The sequence below is a fragment of the Sitodiplosis mosellana genome, unplaced genomic scaffold, assembly GCF_009176505.1.
Source record: "Sitodiplosis mosellana isolate CC-2019 unplaced genomic scaffold, AAFC_SMos_1.0 Smas_scaffold_6166, whole genome shotgun sequence".
Lineage (NCBI taxonomy): Eukaryota > Metazoa > Arthropoda > Insecta > Diptera > Cecidomyiidae > Sitodiplosis > Sitodiplosis mosellana.
Window position 1 is genome coordinate 4,032,186 of NW_022601407.1, and position 27,477 is coordinate 4,059,662.

Here is a 27,477-nt window from a genome sequence, read left to right on the forward strand (position 1 = left end):
TTAAGTATCGCGTACTTAAGCCATTGCTCGAGTACCGCGTACTTAAGTACTTATTTATCAGCAAACTTATCATGTCATTTCTAGTGTCATTTATTTCTAGACCAGTACTACGGCAATTAAGTACTATCTTAAGTACGCGGCACTTAAACTTTATCAAGTGTCATGAACTAAACATAATTTCGTAGGATAATTCATAATCACATATGCTAGGTTTATAGAAAATAGTAATTAAAAATAAATGTAGATTCTGGTTTCTATTAATTTTTTATTTCATGCATAATCAGTTTTCGAAGATTCGTTTGATATAAGAAGCAGATACAGGTAGAAGTATAGCGTTAGGTACAGCGCTTTAACCAAAAGTACGTGGCACTTTAACGTGAATTTAAACGAATTCGCTGATGTATTGTTATTTTTCAAAAATAAGCGTTTATCTGTATATTGGCAGATATCGGCGTACATCGGTCTCTATTGTTCTATATTTTTATGTTGAGTTCACATTAAATGTACACGATTGACACGAATATTCAATTTATTTGACCAATTCACACCAATATACCAATGAATAACGATGAATAACCAATAACATAGATAATAGCGTACGACCAATTGATCTTTCCCCCTAGGAATAATGACTTGGATAAGATTCTTTACGATAGAAACTGGTACAATTTTCCGATTGAATTGCAAAATACACTGTGCCATCTATCTTAGCCAAAGGCAAAACGGAGCAATTATTACTGTCGGCCCATTCGGAAATGTCAACCGTCAGCTCTTCAAGACAGTAAGTATATTTTATGATTTAGAATGTGATGGATACATGAAGAACTGTGTTACATTCCATTCCAGGTAACTAAAAAAATTTACTCTTTGGTCATACTCTTACATAATTTCAATATTGAGTAGTTCAATTATTTGAGATCTGTCACAACATAGTGCTAGGAAACCAGATATTTCTGTAATTTTTTAATTATAAGCCATCTGAAATTTTTTTTTACACATGCTTAGCTGTTCCATCCAGAAATTTTATAAAATATTGTTTCATTTTCGTAAATAAAAATTATATACAGGGTTATTGATAATCTTTATACCATAGTATGTTCACTCTATTGATTCCTCTAGTCAGGACTTCTGACTCAGCACGAGTAAATTAGAAAATTCTCCTCACTTCGCGTAAAGGCACATAAAATGTTCAAAAAGGACTCATCATAGGTCTAGTTTGTTATTGTGTAAAAAACTCTAATTGAAACAAAATGTATGTGCAATGTAGTATCTGATTTTTTTCTTTCAACGATTTTTGGAACATTTTCGTCTCAATGAAAAGAATGAAAGTTTTCTAACATATTATACAAACCCCAACAAATGGTCGGAAGAAGCGAAATAGGACTTTCGATTCTTTGAATAGTATTCGGTGATCAAAGGGTTGATATTAAAAATCAGAACATTTTATTTCTCGAATTTAAGCTTAAATACTTACTCAAAATCCGACCGAACTCGAGAATCATTTAGAAATTAATATGTGTTTCGTTTCAAATATTTTTTTTTTTCTACGAAATTTCTCATTTATTTTCAAGTAAACAATTAGTAAGAATTAAGGACATGCCGTGATTTAGATTTTATAACACTAAAAACAATGAAAATATAACTAATGTCTAAAACTGGATGTATTTCCAAAGAATGTACGAAAATGAGCATCAACATCTTAGCACCGACTTTATCCACTGCAAAAATGGAAATAAACAAAAAATTGGTAAAAACGTTTGGGTCTGTTTCATTTTTCAAGAAAAAAGAAAAAAAAGTAGTCAGTCGCTTACATCCGCCATTTCGATTTTGATCAAATTATCTTGGTCATGGTCTTTGCGCTGAAACACTTCTATAATTTTGAAAGCAGAAATCAATTTTTCAAGAGTTAAAATATTTACGAAAATTATTGAAAATATGCACACACAAAAAAAAAACAATCGATTTCACTTACCAAACGCTGTTGTTAGGTGAAGAATGGCTGATGCAAAGTCACCCAAACGCAACGTGCCATCCTTTCGCATGTATTTCAGCATGATGATTGACATTATTTCTGAGCTCAACTGAAAGCCGACGTCGTAGAGAGCATCTCGCAATCGTTCAGCCCGTAATATGCCGGCCTTTTCTTTTGAGTACATTTTGAATACACCCTGCCATGCCTTCAAATTGGCTATGAATGTTTTAAACTGCATGAAATTGATGCGACCATGTCCGGTTTTCTGAAATCGGAATTTTATTGGTTTGAAATGATGAACGATTCAGTAAAGTGAGGAGTAAACCTTCGTTGTTTCGATATCCATTTGAATATGAAATGACTCAATTTCCGAAATCAAAATACTTACATCTAGCAGTGATACAACTTGACGACAAATATCGATACTTGCACAGCTTTTGATGTAATCATTGGGCAGGCATGCATCGAGAAGTTCTTGCAATTCGAAACTATTGATGGTTCTGTAGTGAAACAATGATTGACATAATGGAAATTCAATTATTTAAAAAAAAATGAGCTAAAAATGATCGATTTATTATCAGAATAGATTAATGAGAGAAAAAATTCGTTATTTCCTTTTCAAATCTCATTCAATAAATGATTTTTCATACAAAATTCAATCAAATCTGTCAAATCTTTTATATTAAAAGTATTGGATTTACCTATTTTCATCGGCCAGTTGCATAAAAATTGGTTCGTACTGGCATTTCTTCTTCGTCGTATCGGTGTCGTTACGCTGTTGCGTCACGCTAAGTGGAGGGAATGGGTCTAAGATCATCATCGTCTGAGTTTCCAATTGGGCCAGTTTTATATGGTTTCCCAACATGCGAACGGTGAAACCTGAAATATGACAATAACAATGATTACAACCCTTTCCAAATTAAAATCCTTTGTGATGAAACGAGACTCGGTTTGAAATCTAGACATTCAATTGAAAACATGTAGACAATCTTGGTGAGAATCAATTCTCGTTTCGAACGATATTTACCTGATTCTTCTCCGGGTTCATACGTTGTAGCCATTAATAAATATCGTCCCGCTTCTAAATTACAACGATAGCTAACGTGTCTCGAATTGCCATAGTCCGAATTGATAAAGCTAACTTGATTTTTGAAAAACTCTTTGGAAAGATTTTCAGTTAATTTGTTTTTAACTGCAGAAGAGAATCACAGAAATGACAAATGTTACAATTAATCAGAATTAATAAAAAGCAAACGAGTAAAGAAAGTAAAACATTCGATTGAAATCTTACTTGAATTTAATTTGTACATTGTAAAACCAATGACTTTTGGTTCGACAGCCGTATGCTGGTTCAATGCGATGATTACATCTTCCTTTTCCGCAACGAATAACTGCAACTGTGGGTTAATGTGGAATGAGTCATGATTGCGACAGCCGCCCGCTGTGACCCCTTTGCGCCAAAATCCTTGGAACATTTTCATTGACCATCGTCTGGGTCGGTCGCTCAACGACAGTTCATCCTTCGCCGTGTCCGTATCAAGATGAATGCATTCCAGATTCGTAAATGTTTCGGTGAGTGCTAAGAATGACATCCAAAATTCGTTGGCATCAAGTTGACCAAGCAAACGATCACGTTCTTGTTCCGAACAACGTTCCCACAGCGGTGACGTGGCCGACCATTCACCGGTGAAGCCCGTTTTCAAGCCCAATGCATCCGATGTCATTGGGTCTTTCAATCGTACCAATTGCACCGAATCGCCCATCGTATTTTCGACTTTATCCAATGAACACAAGCGATAGCTAACGCCGATTGCGATTCCATTGGGAAATTTTTCCGGTTGTGATTTGAATTGTGAACTATTTCCTCTGATTGCAATGCACGTTATGATGCAGGTGGTATCGAGTATTGAACGCAAAATTGCTGGTCGTATTGAATCCGAACCGGATTTTACTGGGATTGTCTCAACAACGCCGCCCGTCAAATCGCTCAATCCATCCGAACGTGTTCCATACTTGAGTGCCTCGTATGAACCATGCAATCTGAAAAACGACAAAATGTACAGAAGATAAAACCCGCGCGCAAACTTCAAATTGAAAAGTTGTAATGTAAAACAAACACGTGTGTCAAACCAACAACACCAAATTAAGAACAACTCACTTGGCTATCGCTTTTTCAAGCAGTGCGGCCCAAAAGCAGTTAGATTTGAGCGGTTGTAGAAATGACAATTTTCCATTTATCGTTGGTAGACGATCGTCGACTAGAACCTCAACCCACTCGCCACACCACCACAATCGAAACCGAAACACGCCATGATAATTTTCGAAATTTTGATCGGCCGGCACAACGCGATAAAATAGATTTTTCAATGAAAATAACACGCCCAAACATGACACTAGCCATCGGTCACCTGAAAACAACATGTTAAAACATGAAACACGCGAAATTTATTGTCGACCAAATCGAAATTTATGGACCAATCGAGGCCCTGCAATCGTTAAAAGCCAAAGTGAATTTCTTACCCATTTTGCCGGGTATGATGTCAAACTGTTCGCCATCGTTGATGAATAACGGTGATTGCACAATTTCCGAAATACGTTTCCATTGAAATGTGAAGGGCGGCGTTTGATAGTAGAATACTGACGATTGAACCGCTTGAAAATCGGGATCTTCCCAGAGTATATTTTTTCGTTTACATTCGGATTTAATTCGATCGTATTTGGACGTCATGATTTTGCGTAATTGAATTTAATGTGTCATCGAAATAATGTTACATAGTCCGCGTGAAATGCACACACGAACAGACACACACACACATTCACACTCACAAGGCCGCGAGCGATCGTAAATCTTTTCTCTCACTGTGTGTATCTACTCGATCTGGTTCCGTCGACTCCGTAAGAAGAAACCTTTGAATTAATTTTCTGTCATTTAGACTCACACCAAATCTGCGTAAGTGAAAATATAAAATGCATAACGAATTAATAAACAAAAACAAAAGGAAAAAGACACAGTCGAAGCCGTCGCAGCAGTAGCTTGACGGGAAAGAAGGTCATAAAAGTATTTCATTTCTCGCTCATTAAATCCATTTAATGGGAAGATGCATGGAGATTTTTATGCCAAAATAAAACTCAAAACCTCGATGAATACAATTTGCCAAGATGCATAAGCAGCACTTGTTTTGTGCTCTTGTAAATGACTCTACGGTCGTTTTGAAGAGTTTCTGGTGCGAAATAAGACATTCAGGTAGTTTATCATAGTCATAAAAAAGCTAATCAAGTTATTTATGGATGTGTCTAAATAAAAATAGCCGAAGCCAACAACGGAAATGATAATTTAAATGGGAATTGGGTTTTGAGTGACAAAAACTCCCTGTCCGTTTGGCTGACTAACTATTACGACGTTAACGACGAACGATCAATAATTAAAATCTACACATCGAAATTGCGGTCGTTGCGCAGCATTGCACACCATAGCGCATGCATATTGATACGAAGTTTGTACGGTTGACATCTTTAATCCGTTTAAATTCGATTATGAAATTGTTTATGATGTGCATGGTAACACTCAATGGACAACACAGCACAACAGCACAACGGTTCTCTTTCTTTTATTCTCTCTCTCTCTCACTCTCTCTCTCTCTCTCTCTCTCTCTCCATATATCTATCCCCTCTACCGTATGTGTCTCTGCTTCTTCTGAGTTCCATTTAAATAAACCGTGGAGCATTTAACCTTAATGCACGCTTGAGCGCACTTCGACTTAGAAATAAATTCCGTAATCGCTGAACAATAAACCCATCATAAGCTGATGCTTGAGCAGAGTGCGAGCGAGAGAAAGAGAGAGAATACTGCATGGCTTTTAGAGTGTGCGTGACGGTTGTTTAACATACATATATTCCCGTGAAGATGCGAAACAAACGAAGAGAACGAGCCAATTTCTTGCCGCAACCAATGCTCAATTGCTGTGCGAATTACGTTTCTGTTGTTGCTTCTGTTGCGTTTTCTGTGCACCGGTTGACAGAAAGCAACTGAGCAACTGTCCATATGATTCTCTATTGAATTTTTAATTGGCTCAAACGAGCTTGAACAACTTTATTTTTAGATCTCGGCGCCTCAATAACCTATAAAAGTGTGGCGCGCACACACACAAACCACCGACCAATTTTAAAACCGGTGATGCAATTGTTGTGCTGTTGCAAAAGATGCGCGCGGGTGATGCAGTAATTGAATTGAAGAGAGAAAGAGAGAGAGAGAGAGAGAGAGAGAGAGAGAGAGAGAGAGAGAGAGAAAAAAAAGGTTTAACTCCCGAAAAAATTACCCACCAAAGAATCAGTTACGCCGAAGATTCGTCAGAATTATGTACGCTGGCAAATCTGTCGGGCCATGTAATATAAGCAGCCATTGTTTAATGGAAAGTATTATTTAATCTTGTGCAGTAACGGTAGAATTGTTGCATTAAAAACAACACCTAATGAATGTGTTCGAACATCACTCAACAGCAACAATAACAATATTCGTGATTTGAACACGGCTGCAATTCATGAGAAAACGGTTACCATGATGAATTCTTGTCCGAATTCAATTGGTGCGATTCAAAAATTGGATTCTCGCGCACATTCTTGTTCGGCATTCGACTCTATGTTTTGTGCGCTTCGATTACAAAACCGAAAAGTGGCGCTCAACACGCACTGCACTAGTTGAAAACAAACCGTTAGGCTATAAAGTTTAAAAGCTATCGTTGCATAGTTTTATTGGAAAATTGACGAAAACTATAATCTAAATCGCACATAATAAATTATTGATAAAGATTGTTGCGCTTGTTTTGTTAGCGATATTCGGCAAATTTCCTAATGAATTTCGTAATTTCTTTTATAACGTTCGAAAAACCGCACAATTGACGAAATAATAAAAATAAAAAACAATATCACGCATATGATGATAATAATAATTATTGTTTTTTTGTTGTTGTTGCTGTTACGAGTGAAATTCAGTGCAATATTGTATATGCACTGAGCGTTGTGTGCTATACGAACAATGCATGCGGTGCAACAGTAAAAAAAAACATCATCATGAGACAATTACGTCGCTGTCGTCGCCACCAACACCACCGCTAGTGCAACTTTATATATTGATTACGATGTTTTCTTTTCTGCGTGTTATTTTTTTCCCTCTCGCTTGCTTCATGAAATCGGTATTCGCTTTATTACGGCTTCGCGCAGAAAAAAAAAATTCCAATCACTTCTTAATTCGTATTCCAAACATTTAACTCATACTGAGAACTGAATCAGCACAACATCGACGACGATGACGATGACGACGACGAAATAAAAAACACCAAACAAAAAGAAGAAACAGACGAAAATAAAAAAAAACGTTTTAATGGATTTTATCACGTAACATTCTTTTTTCTTTTTATTAATTCGTGTGGAAAATTATTCGGAATTGAGCCTAATTTCTGCGTTAAGCCGTTGTGGCCTGCTTTGGGTTTACTTCGCATAAACCACAACATTCAATAACACAGGCCATCGACTCCGGTCGCTAGCTGCCTGATGATGTATCTTCGGAATCGAAAATCACCACTTCGATTAAGACACGTTAACGACGCTGGATATCGACCCGGTAATTTCTGGGCGATTCAATTCGATTTACTAAATTCACTCTCGCAATGTGATTTGTTTTAATTTATATATGGAATTGGCAGTTTTTTTCCAGAAGAGAAAAAAGTGAACATACAGAGAAAAAAAAAAACCCGAACTCAAACAAGAGAAAAAGTCAAAGGAGGAACAAAATTGATTTAATCATTGGAAGTTTGGCACAGTGAATACTTTTTTCCTTGAGTTTTCTCTCTCTCTCTCTCTCCCTCTCTTTCTTTCCGTGTCAGTGAATAGCTTTGTACAAAAGTAACATAAAAATGATTGACAATACTTGACTCATGAAGCATTTTCGATAATATCTCATTAAAAACTATCGACTCGATTGATTCCAATTGATTTCTCTTTTATTATGTTCGCATTCCCAATACAACAAATGAGATGAAAGAAAAACTAGAATAATATGCCAAAAAGAGAAATTTCTTTCCAACGAACCGCTGTTTTTTTCTTCTTTCATAATTTGAATGTTTGACGGCTGTTCATAGAATAATGTTCGAGTGATAGTTTCGGTAGAGCTACCGAATTTGAAAATTAATCAATGGAAGAAAAAAAAGAAGAACGCAACAGTTTTCGCTTTTGAATTGGCTACTCATTTTCAATGGACGAATGTGGTGATTACGCGATGAAAGTGTTGAAAATTGGCAATTTGGCGAAAATTGCTTGTCCCGCCGACAATAGTGTGTTTCGGACAGTTTGAAAAAAAAAATTCATTCCCATCGCATGATGATTAAATGTTGGTTCAAAACATTCAATGAGCAAAATGTTTAGCCCTAATGTTGTCCCATCAAAGTGTTTGATCGTTTGTGCAACTTGATCGCGCTGTGAAATCACTGCTCATCAAAATGGTGATAGGGAAACGAGTGTGATTGAAATGCTTACGGAAGCTTGCTTGAGACAATTGATTTTAATGTGGTTTTTATCCATCTCGTCAAATTACTTCGAATGGACGTTTTTTGTGGGCTTCGGTTGAAAATCCAAAATCCATCCAAGTGATTGGTGTTGGACATGTGAGTAAACGGAGATTATTTCCACGTTCGCAATGAAGTCAATATAGGCCAATCCATTCGAAAAGAAAGTTCTTGATGCCGTGGTCAACAAATTTCAAATTGGCGAACCATTGCCAGCAAAGAATGCACTTCTCATACACACAAGTACACATAAATACATACACGATGCGATATCATTCGCCACTGTATGTCGAAATATCACCAGGTTCAAAATAAAAATCGCAAACAGAAGAGGAAAATAAAATAATATGCGGAATGCATGAGAATGAATTATGGGTTCGAGTTCATTTTATGAATTTTTGTATATTTTTCTGCCAGCGAGTACGCAGATACGAGAGAAGAAAGAATTGAAAATGATGGCGATGTGAAGAGATAATGATCTTACAGAGAGAACATGACCAGTGGATCCGGATTACAAAATGCAGGTGCTTAACACGTGCATTTTGTTTTTGCTCTCTCTCTCTCTTTCTTTCTTTACCTTTTGCTCGCGTGACGCAGAAAGATGCGCGTTCGGGGCGAATGTCGGAAAATTAACCTTGCAACAAATCACTGTGAATCGATTCGATCGATTGAGCGGTAGAAATGTGACCACCGGCACAAAAGCCATTGGAAGCCGAAAAAACGAACCTTTAATATCAATGGCTTTTGTATGGCTCTAAACTCTAGAATTTAACTGTTATTTCCGTGTCGCTTTTGCGGTGAAAACAGTGAAACAAAACACAAAACTCGTTTGCATTTATTGGATATATTTATGTTGCGATAATCGTATCCACTGCGCATCAAATGCACTCACGATCTTTGAATAAAACGTGACAATGCCATCTTGAGAATTCTAAAGAAGGTTAATCAATTCCTCACATATACACACACAGGTGCCAGTTCATCAATCATCGCTGCAGTTTTTTCTTATAATCGTCTACAAAATCCAATTGACACATTTTCATTCTTTTCTTTGTTAGTTTTTTTTTCGCGACGTGTATGAATTTTCTTTTAGTTTATATACAGATCAATTGTATGCATTTTATTTCGATTGTTATGATGTCAACAAAATTTTATTTCGCTCAGGTCACGTAAATTGAAATCAAAGTTTCTATTTGAGGTAGAAATGAAACAACCGTCATTTTTATTATTGCTCAATTGAAATCGAAAATAAGCCATATTATTTCACAAAGTGAACAACAAAATGCTAGTTTACTGCCATTGTTGTCATGTATGCGTGTGCTTTGTTTGTTTACAATTTTTTTTTATGTGTGCGATTCTCGTTCAAACTGATTACCATAAATGATATATATGTGTATTATGTGTTGTGACTAGGGTGTTACGGTTCAATCGTTCACATTCCGAAATGAAACCGAATCATGCGCGCCAAAAACACAACAACGAATACCACAATGACAAATCCAATGAAAGCTCTTCACGAAACGAACGAATGAACGAAAAAATAAAACAATAATAACCGTCATTAAGTAATCGCATTTTAAAACTGATGGACGACAACGAACTATTCGTTATCAAATACTCATAGATGCGAGACGAGTGTGTACTCGCGCTCACACGCTCGCTCGTTCACCCGCCCGCCACGGAAGACGAGATTACATAAAAACCAAGTCGATTTTTGCTATATATATTTAAAACGCAATCACACACAATTGATTCAGCAATATAAATAGTTGTTTTTTTTTCGGTGTCAGTGGAAGTTAATCGACCGACTAATATCGGCCATTGTTTTTGCTTATTCTCACAACATACAAATGCTTTCGGGACGCCAGCTCTGACGGTTTTTGACCAATCTTACTCTGTGTTTGTTTGTTTATTTTGCATATCATTGGAGGCTCACGCGCTCGTGCACGTTGCGTTGCTTGTTTTGCATTTCATCGAAAGAAACGTCGCCGATTTCACTTCATTTTTCGCAATTTTCAGATCCATTTAAATCAAGATAAATAATAACAAGTTGTTCGACGACGACAAAAAAACAACCACCTTACACAGTCAACAATTGATTTATCATTTGATGAAGGCTTTTAATGCGGCCAATCGTAGTGAAGCATGACAATCAGTTATGTGACATGACAATGACAAAATAGTTAGACCGTTTTTTTCCTCTGTTCACTCGTCAACTTTGATCAGATGGATATTGTCAACTTCTTAGGGAAATTCTGCGACTCATGTCGAGACACGAATCGGACGAGATGGAGAGGAAAGCTGGATATGATCAGTTCAGAAAAAATTCATTGGAAAGAGGAATAGTGACCAGCTCCAAACCATCTCACATGTGGAAAATGAACAAAATGACCGACCCCAACAGGTAACCGCCTATTACAAACAGAATATATAATGCAAGCTCATTAAAAGTGTTGCTTTCCATCGTCAATTCATCAGTCAATGCACCAGAATCGCAATCACAATAGCCATACACACACACACACACACAATACGCACCAAACCAAAGTAATAACCGAAACGAAAGTATGAACGAAATAATACGTTGTTAAGAAAATGCAATTGAATCGATGTTTCATAATTGGAATCGTGAATCATGCGCACACACGCACTTTCGCATTTTCACCGTTATTTTATTTATTTTTTTCGATTCGATTTTGATTTTTGTTTTTGACGATAGAGCGGAAGCAATAAGTGTTGAACCGAAATCGATTTTTGCCTCCTCCTTCGCTCTGTGCCAGATGATTTGGAACAAAGTGTACGAAAATGAAAATGGAATCCAACAAATTTCATTCAATCAAAAGAAAATCTAATAAAAACCTGTCGGATTTCACTCTGGCGGCTCAAACAGGAGCCGAACAAATGTGCCTGTGTGTGCGTGAATGGAACTGAACACCGAATTACCACCAAAATAACTCTTGTAATGATATAGATAGACTTTACGCTAGTTCATGTTTAGCAATCATGATATTTCCAATTCAATATTATGATTTTTTTTCTATTTTGCGACTTTATTGTTGTTATGACTGGTTTGATTAGTCACGTACATAGTTACTTTGTTTATCGTTCGTTGTTGTTATAACACCAAATAATTTAACCCGATTTCATTTTTTTTCCATCATCACATTTAGAAAATGAATAAAAATTCAGTTAGTCTTGTCTATTAACCTTGCCAATAGGCAATTTATGGATTAATTTGATTTTGGTGTGATATGAAAATTACGCGAGACGCATGTTTTCCAAGCGGATTATTATAATCTCTAAATCATGCATTGGAATGGGATTACGATTGTATCTATTCAAAATTCCGTCTAATGATTTTCAGTCTCAAGCTGCTTCGGTTTTAATTTTGTCATGTATAAGGGAAACCCGATTGTGGCCCGTCAATTTTACGGTATTTATTCATTCGTCAGCAGCGGCGATAGCGGCAGACAGTTGAAAATCAGCGCCGAATTTTAGTAATTTACGTGCAAATCCCTTTGAGTCTCTTTGTTAGTCAATAGAGCCTCAATGTTGGGAAATTATTCAAGTTGATGCGTCAGCTTCGTCGCCCTCGATTCGCTAGAGTTTGTATGTGTGAGTGCTCGCACTCGTGCGACTGGCATAATGAATCGATCAGTATACACATTTTTTTTTTCATTTCTCTCTTTAGTAAAGCTATTGCCGTTATATTTAACTTTCTAATTTATAATAATATTTGAAGAAATTGACTGAATTGATGGGTCATTTTTGGGTTGGCTGTCATCAGCATAACGCCATTTCCATGTTGAATTCCAGCCGATTGATGATGTTATCGCTCAATCAAGTTTTATGAAAAGGAAAACAAGACCACGTGCTCCTCAATCTCTCAACACACACGAGAGAGAGAGAGATAGAAGAAACAACAATAACAATCATTTGCTAGGGACTGGGAGAATCGCATTCGGTCTATATATAGAGAAAGAGAATGAATTTGTTGAAAACTGATTCGTTCAAAATGTGCAGCCGTCCAGAAAAACTGGAATGGAACGACAATCAAAGACGTTTATTATGATGATGAAAAACAAGAAGCAAGCCGAAGAAGCACGAAGGAAAAAAAAGCGGCGCGCGCAAAACGCGTTCAAGGTTGAACTCGAATAAGAACATATAATTTAGTGTTCCGCCGGTTGGATTCTGTGCTATGTGTATTGCTCTCTGTTGTGCGATCGCAATGGTTGATACACACATCCAACCAGAACTGGAGCACTAATTCGTTACACAATGATTGCGCGTCAAATGTCTAACGGTTTCAATATTATCGCATCGTATGCCATCGGCCAAACTTGATTCTTCTTTTTTTTCTGTCGTTCGTTCGTTCATTCAGTAGTCTCGCACAAAATAAAAGAAAAAAAAAACAGTGGAAAAAAAAGGGAATTAATTTCGCAGCATGTGCGCAATTGGGATATGAACACATCCGAAATTGGTCTAAATCGCTAATTTTTGATATGTTTCTTTTGGCTACACACATGCACTCACACACGAACGCGGACATTTTTCGTGTGCGTTCTCAATTTCTGCGTTGCTTTATCACACGTTGTTATCGTTGTTTTTATATCTGAGCGCAAGAAAGAGTGCCAGTCGTTGTGAACCACTGCGCTTGAGATTTATGTGAATGAATTCTCTTCTCGTGTCTCACATTCTTTCCGGGCTAACAACAGTTATACGTCCGTCATGATAATTTTATTATTGTTGATGCGATGTCGAAATCATACGGAATAAATATAAGACTAACATTAAAATTAACCAACGTTTTCTCTCGGTAGAGAGAATCAAACTATTTGTTCCTCGGTTTCTGTTGAATATATAATTTCGTTTGCTCTCTCTCGCTCACAAGTCAATAAAAACAATACAAAATGCATATTTTTATGATGACATTTTGTTCCTGTTGAGTCCGCATTGTGAACCAACTTAAAGTAAAACCACATCCTGCTAATGACAAAGCTATAATCCAACTAATGAGTCAACTTATTTCAAAGTTGGACAAAAATCACTTTTTCCGATGATGGCTTTTTGGCAATTTCAAAGAAAGTCTCTCGCTGTTTTACACTAAATTAAATTTAGTTACCGTTTTTTTTCCTCTTCTTCTTTTTCTTCTCTGTCTTCGTTTTTCTTTTTGTTTTGAACGCGATTCACTTGTTTCATTAATAACAGTTAATTATTTGTTGTTCAGTGTGTTTGGCCAAATGGAATTCCATTTTGTTTGGTGAACGACACGGCAATCAAGGGAGAGAGAGAGATGATTTGTCGTTTGTTGCGTGCTTATCACCGCTTGTCGGAAAATCGCATTTTTACGATGCATCCAGCCCATTGAAGCGAATAACATTTTAACTACATAATTGTGAATGTGTCGCTAAAATGCCAAAAACACATGATTAGCAACGGAGCAAAGAAAACAAAAGCCGCGGAAAACAACGCAACAACAATTTGCAATATGTGCACATTTCAGCAAACTGGGGAAATGGAAAAGCAGTGCGGCGGCATTAAGCTCTTCTTTTTGTATCCAATTCATCGTATTTTGTCTATATTTTTTTCGTTGCTGCTGTTGTTGTTTTTACTCGTTTTCGTATTCAGGTTTTTTTTTGTTATCATTAAATATGTGTAATTGCGAGCACAAAAATGTGTGTCTATTTGCCTCTATTGTTTTGTTAGAGTTGACTGAAGTGTTGCACATATTTTTAATACCCTCAAGAGAAAGCTCATGAATATCAATTGACTTTATTGCTCTGCGAAACAAAACAAAAGCGAGCAGGTTGCTTTTGCTGAAAGAAGAAAGAAAAAAATAGCAGCAACAACACCAGCAAGCGTACACACACACACACACACCAAAAACATAATGCAGCTATGCAAGCCGCACACTCTGTACAAAGAGTGCTGTTAATCATCACGCAATCACATATGTGTGCCAAACAATGCACAGCCGCAGGTTTTTTCTCTTTCCCTCTCTCTCTCTCTCTCTCTCTATCTCTCTCACTCTCTTTTCATCCATTTAAATAAATGCTCACAATGTTGAATTCCGAATGCCATCTTCGGCATACCCATGGGACGAACAAATTTGTTCAGCGTATCCGCCACGTTTTTTCACGGAAACAGACGCTTTTAAACGATCAATTTAATGGCTCGTTAGATCAGTTAGAATATTTGCATTCGTATTGAAATGACCGCCATAGCTGTGGCCATTGAATTGATTTCTTCTTATCAACACACAAACAAAAACACACAAAATTTCCAAACGGTGAATCTCAGCCATCAACCGACTTGCTACGCTTTTATTCCGTTTGTTATTTTTTTTCAGTTTTCGGTGTAACGAGGAAACAAATTTCTATCATTCGTTGTCATTGTTGTTGTTGTTTTCATGAAGAAGAAGAAGAAGCAGAAGCCGAGCTGTGGTTTTTCCTCATCACGCAATTCCAAATCAACTATATGAATGCGGCGTTTTATTGCAAAGCATTGAATAGATCGGTTGGTTGCAATGCGTATGTGTAGTAGATACTTGTGCTTTTTGGTATTTCTTTCTTTCTCTCTCAGTCTGTCTGTATTTGTGTATGCTATTGCTTGACGGAGCGCGTGTGCCTTTCTTTCATTCTTTCCGTTGTTCACATACAGTCTCGCGAGCGCACTGCGCGCTCTCCGAAATGGGTCAGTTCTCATACGTACGCACAACAATCGATCGATCATAATAATGAAATGAAATGAAAGAAAGAAAGAAGAAAAAATCGACTGAAGAAATTATTGTAAAACATCGTCGAGAGTCATGCGTTGTGCATGTTTTTCCGTTTGGAATATTCTCTCTGCACTTGGCACACAATCATTTCACGCGGAAAAATGATGGATGAATTGCTCTACATTTGACAAATTTGAACAAACATCGATTTCACTTCGAATCACTCTTGTTCGCACACTCGATCGCTGATGCGCACTCGAACGAAATGATCACGTTCTCAAGCGAATCCAGCTAATTTAATGGCTGAATTTAGCTAGAATTCGATCGTTTTCTTCTCTCTCTCTCTCTCCCTCTTGGTATGAAAAAAAAATCGTTCTTCTCTTCTTTTGATAAACGAAATAGCGGCAAAAAGTGAGAAACTGCTTACGCATTTACCGAAAATAAAAGAAAAATGTAGTGGAAAAAATATGATGATAGAACGGTTCAGTTATGCATGCGTGTGTTTATTATTAGAGTTGAAATATTAGACGATAAAAAAAAGAAGTGAAAATTGACAGTAAGAATGTTGTCGGGACCAACCAAAGACGACGGCGATAACGCTGAAAGACGGTTTAATCGACTAGAGTAGAAGAAAGGCGGAATTTCAAACGTAAATGGTAATAATGGTGGAGTTCGTTTAAAGCCTCACGAAATTCGCATTTTTCGACACGTTTTTATTGTGAACACCACATTTTTGGTCAAAAATGAATATAATAAACCCACGAAAATTATTCCACAATCTCTCTCGGTGTCGCTAAAATGGTGAGACGAATCATGAGAGTGCAAAGACACGTTCCTCTCAAAATTTAACCAAAAAAAAAAAAAAATAAAACCAACAGTGTGAACATTTATGCACAACCACATGCGCACGCGCTCTAACAAAAATATAATAAAAGCACTGAACGACAATTTGAAAGCATGTGGAAATTATATTGTTTGCGAGCGAAATTTCAAGCATTTTATTTTGTAATTAACAAGAAAGCACTTATTGTGCGGTTTGTTTGGTTGTCGCAGCTGCTTGTAATCATCACACACACATAGAAGTAACGGTAAAGTGCGTGCAATCGGTGAACTATGGTGTTTATAGTCTCTATCTCCGTGTTGGAAATGTCGTTTTTAACTTCTTCGTTTTTCGTATGCCGATACACACTATTTAATCGAAATGCCATACATTTTCCCGCGATTGTACGCTTTTCACCAACTTTGATCAAGAATTTAGTGCAAATATTTTTGCTGTCGATGAAACAATTCGTTGGCTCGGAAGGGGAGCGAAACACCAACAACAAATTTAGCGGCAAGAAACAAGAACGGAACTGTAAAACTTCATTAGTCGATACGCACAATTTCCCGTAGCGAGCGACCGTGCGCGAGCACGCACGCGCGCGCGTACAATTCCAAAAGACGGAAAAACTGAAGTGAAATTATTCGCAGAATACATTCACTTTGGCATTTCTTTTTCCAGAAATTCATTCACCCAGCGCAGTGTGTGTATGTGCAATGTGCATTTCACCAAATATTTTGTCGATGGTAATATGAAAATGATCGTGTGTCAAAACCACTTCGTTAACACACTACACAAAATTTATTGCGAATAAATCAAGAAATGATATGACATATGAGATCATCAAATCGGTGTAGTTTAATGATTTGCATGGCATTTGTGTCGTCGTCGTCGTCGAAGACAAAGTGGGAACAAAATGCACTTTGATTTAAACGCATTGGAGAGAAGCAAGTGAAAAAAAGTAGGCACTTCGAGAAAAGTGGTTTACAGACCAATAAAATGATGCGAAAAGTGAATTGCAATTGAAACGGCCATTGCCGTTGAACAAACCTGTTCACCCAAACAGAAGTTGTGCGAGACTTGTAATGTGTGTATTTTTGTTCTTTTCCCTTCTCTTCTCTTTTTATCTCTCGTTTTTTCTCTCTCGACAGTCGTGTTGAATGTGCTGCAAATCATTCTTTGGCTTAACCTTTTCTGCCTGACCTTCGAAGATTTTTCTATTTATGACCATAATGTCTATTGCTGGTCGCACACAACAAACTCTGAATGGCATTTCACATATATGCTGTTGATGCCGGTCAAAATACATTTAACATTGGCTGTTGACGGTCTCCGTTTCGTTGAAATGGACAAGTATAGACGCAGACACACACCAATGGCACGTATTAATTTTCCTTTTTTTCAAGCTAGCGCGACCAAAGCGAGCCACAGAAAAGACAAAGGCGATAGCAAATGTCCAGAAAAGGCCATCGCATTTGAACACACACGCGAAACACACACACACACACACATATACACAATACCATTTAACCAAACGGTGGACGGAGTTTTTTCTCTCTCTTCACATTCAACGTTCACCGAATCGAATACGCGGAGAACAGGCGCGCACGCGCACATATATGGAAATGTTGCGGTGCTCAAAATGAAATTCAATTGAATAATATGGACAAAAGTAATAATAATAATTTGCACATTCGCAGGCCTTTGCTCAGGGTTAGTACCATTGATGCATGGTCATTGGCAAAGCGCCCGAAAAATTTAAACCAACAATTCACTCGCAATCAAAATCTCATCTGTGATATTGAACGAAACAGACGCTAGAGAAAGAGAGAGAGAGAGAGAGAAAACGTCTGATCGAAACAAAAAAAATTGAAGAAAAAAAAAATGGATCGCGAGCATCTAAAATGATTCAAGTATCTGAAATGATCTCAAGCAAATAAACAGTTGGAATAATCTCTCACCGCTGAATCGCGCGAATCTGAAATAATTTGTAGCAAAACTCAAGTTTAAAGCCATTTTCAAAACGTATAAGACAATTTCAAGTTTGCAGCCAAAACTCAAGGAGCTGTATGCCATTTCGAGTTTCTCGACAAATGCTCGTCAAGTCAATTGCCACAAGATCACTCTCATTTTAATCGCTGTGGCTGCTGCTGCTGTGTAAGTGGTTTTGTTTCATTGGTCAGATCGGTTTCGCAGTATTAGCTGGATGCTAATTTAACTGCAAAATAAATAAACATGTAACGTTGATATGACTTTCGCCTCTAACAACAAAATCCAATTATCCGCTCCATAGTAATCGAAATTAAAATATCTCGACGGCGGCGCTGTTTTTGTTTGTGTTGTTTTTGCCATGCAAATTGATCCGTTGGCCAAGCGGATTTCCATTTTCTTGAGGGGAAAATACGCATCGAAGTGTGTGCTTGAACCGGGAAAACCAAAGTGTGTGTGTGAAAGAACTCAAAAAGCGAGCAGGTACAAGACTCATCTAAAAAAAATACTATGCTGTATGTCACACAATGGACATTGAGACCAAGCATTTTCATGTGATTCCATTCAATTTAGCTTATGAAGTATCATCAAGTCCGTTCACATCCATTCAATTCCATTCACAATGCGGGCTACATCATCAACAGCATCACACAGCGGCAACAGCAAAAATCAAATAAAAAAAACGGAACCAAATTCACTCAATTGGCTTTCGATTGCCATACTTAAGTAAAGAAAGCAGCCCAGAGAGAAAAAAAAATCGCTCCAGTCAATAATAGAGTAACTAAAAATGAAACGACGGAATGAAATAAATGTAAACAAGAACCAGGTTTGAAGCCGGTGGTTATGGAAAATCTATATTGCATGTGAAGTAAATTTTGTGTGAAGAAGATCGTCATCGTCGTCGTCCTCGTCGACGCCATTGACATCGTGCCGAAATCTCAATGGTGTGCCATATTTTGTATAATTAACGGTAAACGAACTGAATACGAAGACACACAAAATCAAGAAGAAACTTGAAAATCCAGAACAACCGAAGATGCTCCAAAAATCATCGTCAACAAATAGATCGTGTTTGAAGTGAGGTATTTTTTTTTGTATTTTACTTAACCGCTTTATTTTGCTCTTTGGATTGCACATAAGCAATGCGTTGAATGAAACACAGAACTAGTTGAGACAATAAGCGAAGTGTGATTGGCCGGCCGTTGGTCGCCTCGAAGCAATAAAGAAAAAAAACTCTACAAGAGAGACTTATTGATGAAATAAAAACCAGAACACAGTGTTTTGAGTCGTAACGCTCGACGAAAATAATTACACATTCAGCAATGGCTGAATTGTGTGCGTTGTTGTTATATTTTCCTATCTTCTAACCAATTTTTCCGTAAATCATTTAATATTGCAATTGTGAACACCAGCAACACGAGAGAGGGAAGCAACTTGGCACAAATAAGAGAGAGAAAAAAACACACACACACACCGCACTCTGAGGCGATGGCGATGGCAAGAAAATGGCAATAAATATGTGTTAATGGCCATGAAGACGGCAACACGATCTCACTAACGATAAACTAAAACAGAGAGACACACCATTGGCTTTGTCTTTGTTTATGCTTTTGCTGTTGTTGCTACTTTTTCACAATGTATGTCCAACATCCAGAGCAAAAATATAATTGCAGACCGATCGATAAAATGAACAACAATTACAAGCACAAATGTCACTGTCGCAAGCATTATGAAGCCGAAGAAATAATGAACTCAACCACATTGGCCGTCGCGCCAGCAAAATTCACCAAATGTATGTAATGGGCATGGCGTGGCCTAATAATGTGCATACTCTTTGTGCCAGGTGACGAAAAACAAAATTATACGTGAACAAAAAAAACGGCACGAATGAATATATGTATAATCATACATGAAGTAGATAAAAATTTATTAATAATTCATCGAATAAATGAACGTTCTGAAGTAAGTAACACTCAATGGAAAAAAGTGGCCATTTGAAAGATTAATCATCGACGTTTTTTCTTCGTTTTTTCTCTTCGTTGTGGTGTCGATCGGTTTCAGAGCAATTCGTATGCAACCCAACGAACGGAAATGTCAGCTTATGCAATTTTTGCACAGCCTGCGAAAGCGGTGTGCAACACTCGATCATTCAGTCAAAAAGAAGAAGAAGAAAATCGATAGCAGCTAGGAGCCGCTGTTCGAGCAGAAAAATGTTGAAAAAGATTTTTTGAGAAAAAAAAAACTCCCAAACACCACCATTGTCATTTCATCACTTTCTGGGACGCGCTAGGTATTGAAAAATGGCATCACATTCATATTCTAGTCATTGTGCAGGAAAACAATCAGAAATAAATGTTCAGTAGTTTGTATGTTTGCTCTTTCTTTCGCTTCTTTTTTTATTGTTGTTGCTCTTTGTTTGGATGATTTTATTGTTATGACTTGCTTCAAGAATTTTAATAAGGCCGAGCGCTTCTTTGGTTCTTCTATTTTTTTTTATTCGTGAGGTTTTTGGTTTGGAACTTACTTTTAAAACATCATAATCTGAATGATGATTGAATTATGTTTGTAATGCTCTCACACCAAAACGATCGAATCAAATCTCAATGCGATCTGTAAGCTGAACCAATCCAAAAGCACATAACAATAAATCGCAATGTTTGCTTTTCTTTCTAATCTAATCAAACCAAATCAATAACCCTAAATGATAATCCAATAAGTCATAGAGAGCGGCGGCCAAAAAAGAAACACAATTTGTTTAGCAATAGCACAAGCTATTGAATTGTTTGCGGATAACCGAAGTGAAAACGTTCAATTACATCCATCGTGTATATTGTACACAACCATATTAAATGGTATCACAAAGTCAGTTCACTCGATTAGAAAACAACAACAACGACTCACAATAAATGAGCAGCTTAAGCAAATACTGGAAAATGCGCGCCAATTCAACATTGTTTGGCTTTTGTCATTGTGTGCGTGCGTGAGAGACAGAGAGAGAGACACACACAGAGAATCCGCTTGAATGGTATTTAAATGAAAAGGCACTTCGGCTTCGTTTGCATTGAGTTCCGACCTACGTGCGTGACTATTTTTGCCCGTTCATCACCGTACACCGGCCACCGAATAAATGTGTCGATACAATGACTCTCTGCGTTCTCTGCCATCGAAATACGTTCACATTTCATTCGCCGCTGCTGTCGTCGTCGACGTCGTTGCTGCCTTTTTCTTCTGCTTCTCTCATTTTTCGCTATCGACTCTTTTCACCCAAACGATTCATAGTCATTTATTTAAATAAATATTTCGAAGAAAAAATGATATTCGTGTCGAATGAGAAGCGGCTTTTTATATTGGAAAGAATTGTATGCGCGCATTTGCGCTCGATCGCTGGTTTGCTCGCTCGGGCGCGCACATACACGTCGCGTCACTCGATTGATTCATACTTAAACATCAGAGCACATTTTATGAACTCAATTTTTCGATCGGTGCTTATATAATTAATAGCTCAGCCATTCGAAAAATGCTCCGAAACAAGAATGTAAATATAAATTGCTCGAAATTGCTGGTTAAACACACACAAACACACAGAACCGTCTCTCACACGCAACCAATTGCTATTTGTCACACACAACCGAAAATTTAAAAGAAAAAAAAACCAACAACATAAAATGCCGAAACGCGATCATAAATTACGCTCGTACTTCGTCTCTTAAACGCCTTCGCATGATGACGAAATCTTTAGCATTAACAAAAAGAAAAAAGAACCGTATGCTTGCGACTAAATTTCATGGCGATGTTTCTCTTCTCTCTATCTCTATTCTCAGCTTTTAAAGCGATAGTTATCGGATATTTATTTAGTGTTACCGGTGGTGCTGATGATGATGATGATTATGATGACAGAGCATGAAATAAAGCGATGGCTTAAATGACATTTGGTAAGTAGTAATTTGATAATTTCTAACCAAGTCAAATGGCGATCACGAGTGTGTGTGTGTGTGTGTGTGTGTGAATCAATCAGCAACAACAATAGACACAATTGACAACAGTAGCATCAGCAGTAATACAAGTTCAATCATATGGAATAAGTACAACAACAATAGAATGCACATGGAAGAATATGAATAAACAAGTGAAAAAAAAATGAAAAGTGATTTTTCTTCGCTCTGTGCAAAAGCCAATTAAACTGTTGTTAGTCAAGTCGAACAAATAGAATTTCTTGAAAGTTGTAAATAACAGAATTGCAACTGAGCTTTTGAGCTGATGAGTAATTTTGCAGCACATCGTTTTGATTTATATTTCTATTCATCGTGTTTCTCTCTCTCTCTCTCTTGCTCGCTCGCTTTCTGTTTTAAGCGCGCCCTGGAAATCAGAGACGAATACCAATTATCTGCAAGTTGCATTGTCAATACTCTAAACACAACCAACGAACGAAGGAACCAACCCAAGCTTCAATGATGGAATTTCACACGACAACGTAAATATTTATGTATGCAATCAAAAGTCTCTGTGTACACTGTGTTTTTTTCACACTTTTTTCACGCTCCGGTTGTACGGATCCATTATAATAAAATTCAGATAAAAATTGCAAAATAAACCGTATCGATGAAAGATGTGAACGAAAATTTGTGGTACGCATCGCGCCATTCACATTTGTGAAAATGCATTTTATGATTGCAATGGAACAAAAGAGATGCGCGTGACGTGCGATCCGGCTGAAAATAAAACATTTTCATGTACTCAATCAAAATAGTTGACAAATGATTTGATGACAAGACGCCACATGGGGTGGTTGTACGCATAACATCAGAGTTTCACTCTCACACGCGACAATTCGAGCTGATTGTTACGCGGCGACAAATAAACTCTTTGTTTTTATGCGATGTGTGATCTACTCCGGTGGAGTACGGTTTCATTTTTTTCATGTTTTTGTGTGTCTCATTTGGCGGCGACTATTAGCTCGTAATATGATTATCCGATACGGAAAGAAATATTCAACAGAAACAGATTAATAAGAATATATGCAGAATTTTACGTGTTTTTTTTAAATCCCGTAATAAAATAAGCAGCAACAACAACATAAAATGATGACTTCATTTACATAATGTCGAACAATGAGAATCGGTCACGGAAAAATTCCATTCGCACACATCTTCTTCTCATCATCATCATACCAGAATCATTATATGATCTCTTTTTTTTCTCCGTGTGTTTAAGTCGGGAGATTTTTAAATGGGAGCTACTTCATAATAAAAAATTATGCCTAAGTGGGCAAAAATTTCATTTCGTCGATGATTTGGATTTGTACAGAAGCAAACCAATTTTTATTGCCTTACTCCATAGCATGCATATACATACCTTTTGCTAATTAGAACCGTAAAAGTAAGAGTTTACGTTAGAGAGTGTTGTGTGTGATTCGAGACGAAGTGTTGTTGCTGTTTTTTTTTTCTTTCGTTTGTTTGTTTATTCGTTTATTATTAGTTTCACTAAATTTTCACCAAGTTCACTGGGTTTAAGTCGATGTTATTTGAAGTATATTTTTTCTCTGTTGAAGCCTAGGTTGAAAGCACACGAAAGAAGTTTTAGTTCTATTTCCAGTTATGATCCCTCTAACTCAATTTATAACATCGTGTTAGTCCTTCCGAATGGTTTCAATCTCAATCAGTTTTCATCAAATATTCAATGATTCGATCGAATTTCACTGATTTCGTTCACTTATTAACAATTATTATCGTCTATTATCTTGTTCTCTTTCACTTTTCCACTTTTGATTCCACTTTTTTTGCTGTTCTTTGCTTTGTTTATCGTGCACTGTTTCTACTTGACGCCAGTCACTGAAAGGTCAACACTCGATGCAATTTAAACGAATTTTCTCGTACGCTTCAAGCCATGCAATCGATCCGGTCCGATAGGTTATTGATCAGCTGTGCGCGCGCGCACCACATCGATTGTTGGCAACAATTTGCTGCTCAGTTGGCAAAAATGCCTACGCGAAATATTTTACACTGCAAACGAAAGAGAGAAAGAGAAGAACAAAAAAAAAACCATTTATAAAAATTGCGAAATGTTTTCTAAAACCATTTGAAATTCTTCAAATCGAAAAATCCGTGTCGATTCTTATGGAATTTTAATCGAATGTGAAACAAAAGACAAACGCCGATTAATCGAATGATATACGGATGTTTTCACAACAACACGCCGCACATATGAAATGATTCTCTCTTTAGCGCTATCCAAAATGGATTTATTTTCTTTTGGGAGTGTGAGGTGATTTCATTCAAAATAGCAATAGCGGAATAGAAAGGGAAGAAGCGAATTCGACAACAAACCAAAACCAACGAAAAAGAAAACCAGAACACTAACGGTGAGATAACAATCGCACTCGGTGAAACTGAGAGAGTCTCACTCGGCCAAACCCAAGAAACTATGAAATTATGTTGATTTATCAAAATAGACACACACACACACATACACTCACACGTTTCTAACGAGCCAACAGCAGCATTCGATTGCGTCAACGTGAGCCCAATCAATCGATAGAAAGATCGATAAAAAAACAACAATAATAACTCGAAAATAAATATGAGCTGATAAAAGTGGAGCTCGAACTTCGATGCGAAACAATTTGTAAACAACTAATTTTCGATACGCAATAGAAAAAGAAAAGACGAAGAGATGTCGAACGAGGTTAGATAAAGTGCGTGGAGAAAAAGTAACTGCAACGATCTTGGGATGCCGCACGCGAAAAAAAAACAACAACAACAACAACAAAAAACAGAACGATATATCGTTTGCGTATTCAAATTCAGCTCACATACATGCACGACAAATTATTTCTTATTTTCTTTTTTTTGCACAAAATGAGAACAAAATACACACGCATCCATACGTAATTAATGAGTTTAAAGACGAAACGAAATAATAAAAATAAAAACGGTATCGACAAAACGAAACACAGAACAACCAGCGTGATACACACACCATACGAAATTGATGTTTTTTTCTTCTGCAAAAACAAACACTGTAAACAAAGAATATAGATCCCAGTTTGAAAAAAATTCACTTTGCTCTCGGCCTATTGAAATGCATAGCAAATAACAACCGAGCAAATTATTGTTCTTGGCTCGTAGCTGCTGCTGCTTTTTGTTTTACTTTATTTTATTTTATTTTTCTTTCTTCTTCTCCTACTCTTTTCGTCTCCTAGTTTTCTTATATCATTTTGTGTTGCAGTCAGTTTTTTTTTGTCGAGTGAAAACACGTACCCCGTGTGCACAACTGCAAAAGACAGCGGGTTTGATTGCTGTGTTTGGTGTGTGCTGTTTTATTTTTCTCGTTTATTTTCACAATCGTTTGTGGAACAGCGAACTGAACGTGGCAAAAGACTTCAACAAACTAAAACGCGAAACCTTTCGACTTTCATTAAATTCCACAACTCCAAGATATAAATACAACCACACACACGAGCACGCGAGCGAACCAACGAACAAATGAGCAAGAGAGCGAGCGAACGATCCAGACCATACAATCAGCCACGAAAAGACACATCGAACAACATCGACAGAGAGATAAATACGCTCTGCCACACCGTCAGCCAACAAATGCCCATACGAGAAATGCCATAGACCAACTCAACGACGACAACGACAACGACAACGACAACGACAACGACAACAACGACGATGACGTCGACGACGGCGACGGCGACGGCGTATGCGATACACATTTTTGCAATCATTTCTTCTCAATCTCATTGTGTTTGAGTAGGGTGGAGCAGTTTCAACTGCAAACAAAATACAAATTGAATGGCCGATTTCTTTTTCTTTGTCAATTAAACTATGAACAATTAAAAATGGATTTTTTGTTAATTTAAAACTCTTTTTTATTCATTTATTTTCAAGTCGATGTTTTCAATTTCGACGAACTTGCATTTGATTTTTATTGCTAAAAATAGCATTTCATTGATTATAATGAAAACAAAATATGCCGTCTACACATTTATCAGAATAGTAACATTGATTAACACTATGACTGTTCTTCATATTTGCAACATATTACTGTTCTTGGGAGACTCCAGGGCCCCCAAGATACTTCATATGAAATCTGGACTGTGATAAGAGATAACAAATTAGTGTCTGAAGCAAAGTTGTAATACTCAAAGTTTGCTATAATTTTGGTGCAACAAATAGTGCTTATCTCTTATCAGTTCCGTGAAAAACGCGAAAAAACGCGAAAATCGCGAAATTTTTCCACATCGTTTTAGTGAAGCTGATAAGAAATAAGAGACTTGCCTTTTTGACAGAAATGTAGAGCAGCTTGAGTACTACAACTTCACCATATACATGAAGTCGTTATCTCTTATCAGTTTCGCGAAAAATGATTATCAAAAACTCGCGTTTTTCGCGTAACTGATAAGAGATAATGACTTGATGTCTATGGTGAAGTTGTAGTACTCAAGCTGTTCAACAACTTTGCCGAAGATATCAAGTCGTTATCTTTTATCAGTTTCGCGGAATATGCGAGAAACCGCAGGAAATCGCGAAAAAACGCGTTTTTTTCCTTATCATTTTTCACGGAACTGATAAGAGATAACGAAATGGTGTCTAAGGCAAAGTTGTAGTTCTGGTTGAGTACTACAATTATTCCGATTCATTAATTCGTTATCTCTTATCAGTTCCGTGAAAAAATGATAGGGAAAAAACGCGTTTTTTCGCGGTTTTTTGCGGTTTCTCGCGTAATTGATAAGAGATAACGGAATAATGAATCAGAATAATTGTAGTACTCGACCAGAACTACAACTTTGCCTTAGACACCATCTCGTTATCTCTTATCTTTTCCGTGAAAAATGATAAGGAAAAAAACGCGTTTTTTCGCGGTTTTCTGCGGTTTCTCGCGTATTCCGCGAAACTGATATTAGATAACGGCTTGTTGTCTTGAGCAAAGTTGTAGAGCAGCTTGAGTACTACAACTTCGTCATAGACACTAAGTCGATATCTCTTCTCATAGTCCAGTTATAATAGAAAATAGCCATGGGGCCCTGGAGTCCCCCAAGAACAACAGCGTAACATGTTTTGCGGCAGGCTGTATTTTACACATACTCACACATATGCATATGTTTTTTTTTCATTCGTGTAGAGAAATGTTCAATCTATACAATGAGACTTAACTCCAGTTGGTTTATACACTGTTTAGTACTTTTATTCAACTTTAAAGTTCGCTGGGGGCCCTGGGTGCCCCAAGAACAATCATAGTGTTAATATCAAAAGAAGTGAACTTTGATCGAATCCAAACTGAGACTCAAATGAAAAATTTGATTTGAAATCGAAGAGTAATCTCGCTTTTAACCCGTTTTCAAAACATTAATTTTTTTGTCTGGAAAAGTCAACATTCGGTAGGGAATGGGTTAACCCATTTTGGCCCACGATTTATT

General features: G+C 37.1%; 1 protein-coding gene across 3 annotated transcripts; it reads right to left on the reverse strand.

Annotated features, from left to right (window-relative positions):
• Positions 1-1,533: 1,533 nt before the first annotated feature.
• LOC129575326 (calpain-C) lies at positions 1,534-25,710 on the reverse strand. Of its 3 annotated transcripts, none has more exons than XM_055458717.1 (11): positions 25,313-25,710; positions 23,409-24,055; positions 4,493-4,918; positions 4,131-4,380; positions 3,264-4,012; positions 3,000-3,164; positions 2,674-2,851; positions 2,361-2,472; positions 1,973-2,237; positions 1,812-1,870; positions 1,534-1,718 (listed from the first exon to the last, which is right to left on the reverse strand). In XM_055458717.1, exons 3-11 carry the CDS (start codon positions 4,698-4,700, stop codon positions 1,692-1,694), a joined length of 2,013 nt encoding a protein of 670 aa, XP_055314692.1. In that variant the 5' UTR covers positions 4,701-4,918; positions 23,409-24,055; positions 25,313-25,710; the 3' UTR covers positions 1,534-1,691. The 3 variants fall into 3 exon arrangements, with proteins under 3 accessions (XP_055314692.1, XP_055314693.1, XP_055314694.1); XM_055458718.1 differs by lacking the exon at positions 25,313-25,710 and adding an exon at positions 25,032-25,155; XM_055458719.1 differs by lacking the exon at positions 25,313-25,710 and adding an exon at positions 24,529-24,770.
• Between the last annotated feature and the right edge of the window lie 1,767 nt (positions 25,711-27,477).

Excerpts from the sequence above, each read along its gene's own strand:
- LOC129575326 (XM_055458717.1), bottom strand. The coding sequence starts at position 4,700 with ATGACGTCCAAATACGATCGAATTAAATCCGAATGTAAACGAAAAAAT. Across the intron at positions 3,165-3,263 it reads AATGTACAAATTAAATTCAA|TTAAAAACAAATTAACTGAA; the intron begins GTAAGATTTCAA and ends TCTCTTCTGCAG. Across the intron at positions 2,852-2,999 it reads TGAACCCGGAGAAGAATCAG|GTTTCACCGTTCGCATGTTG; the intron begins GTAAATATCGTT and ends GTCATATTTCAG.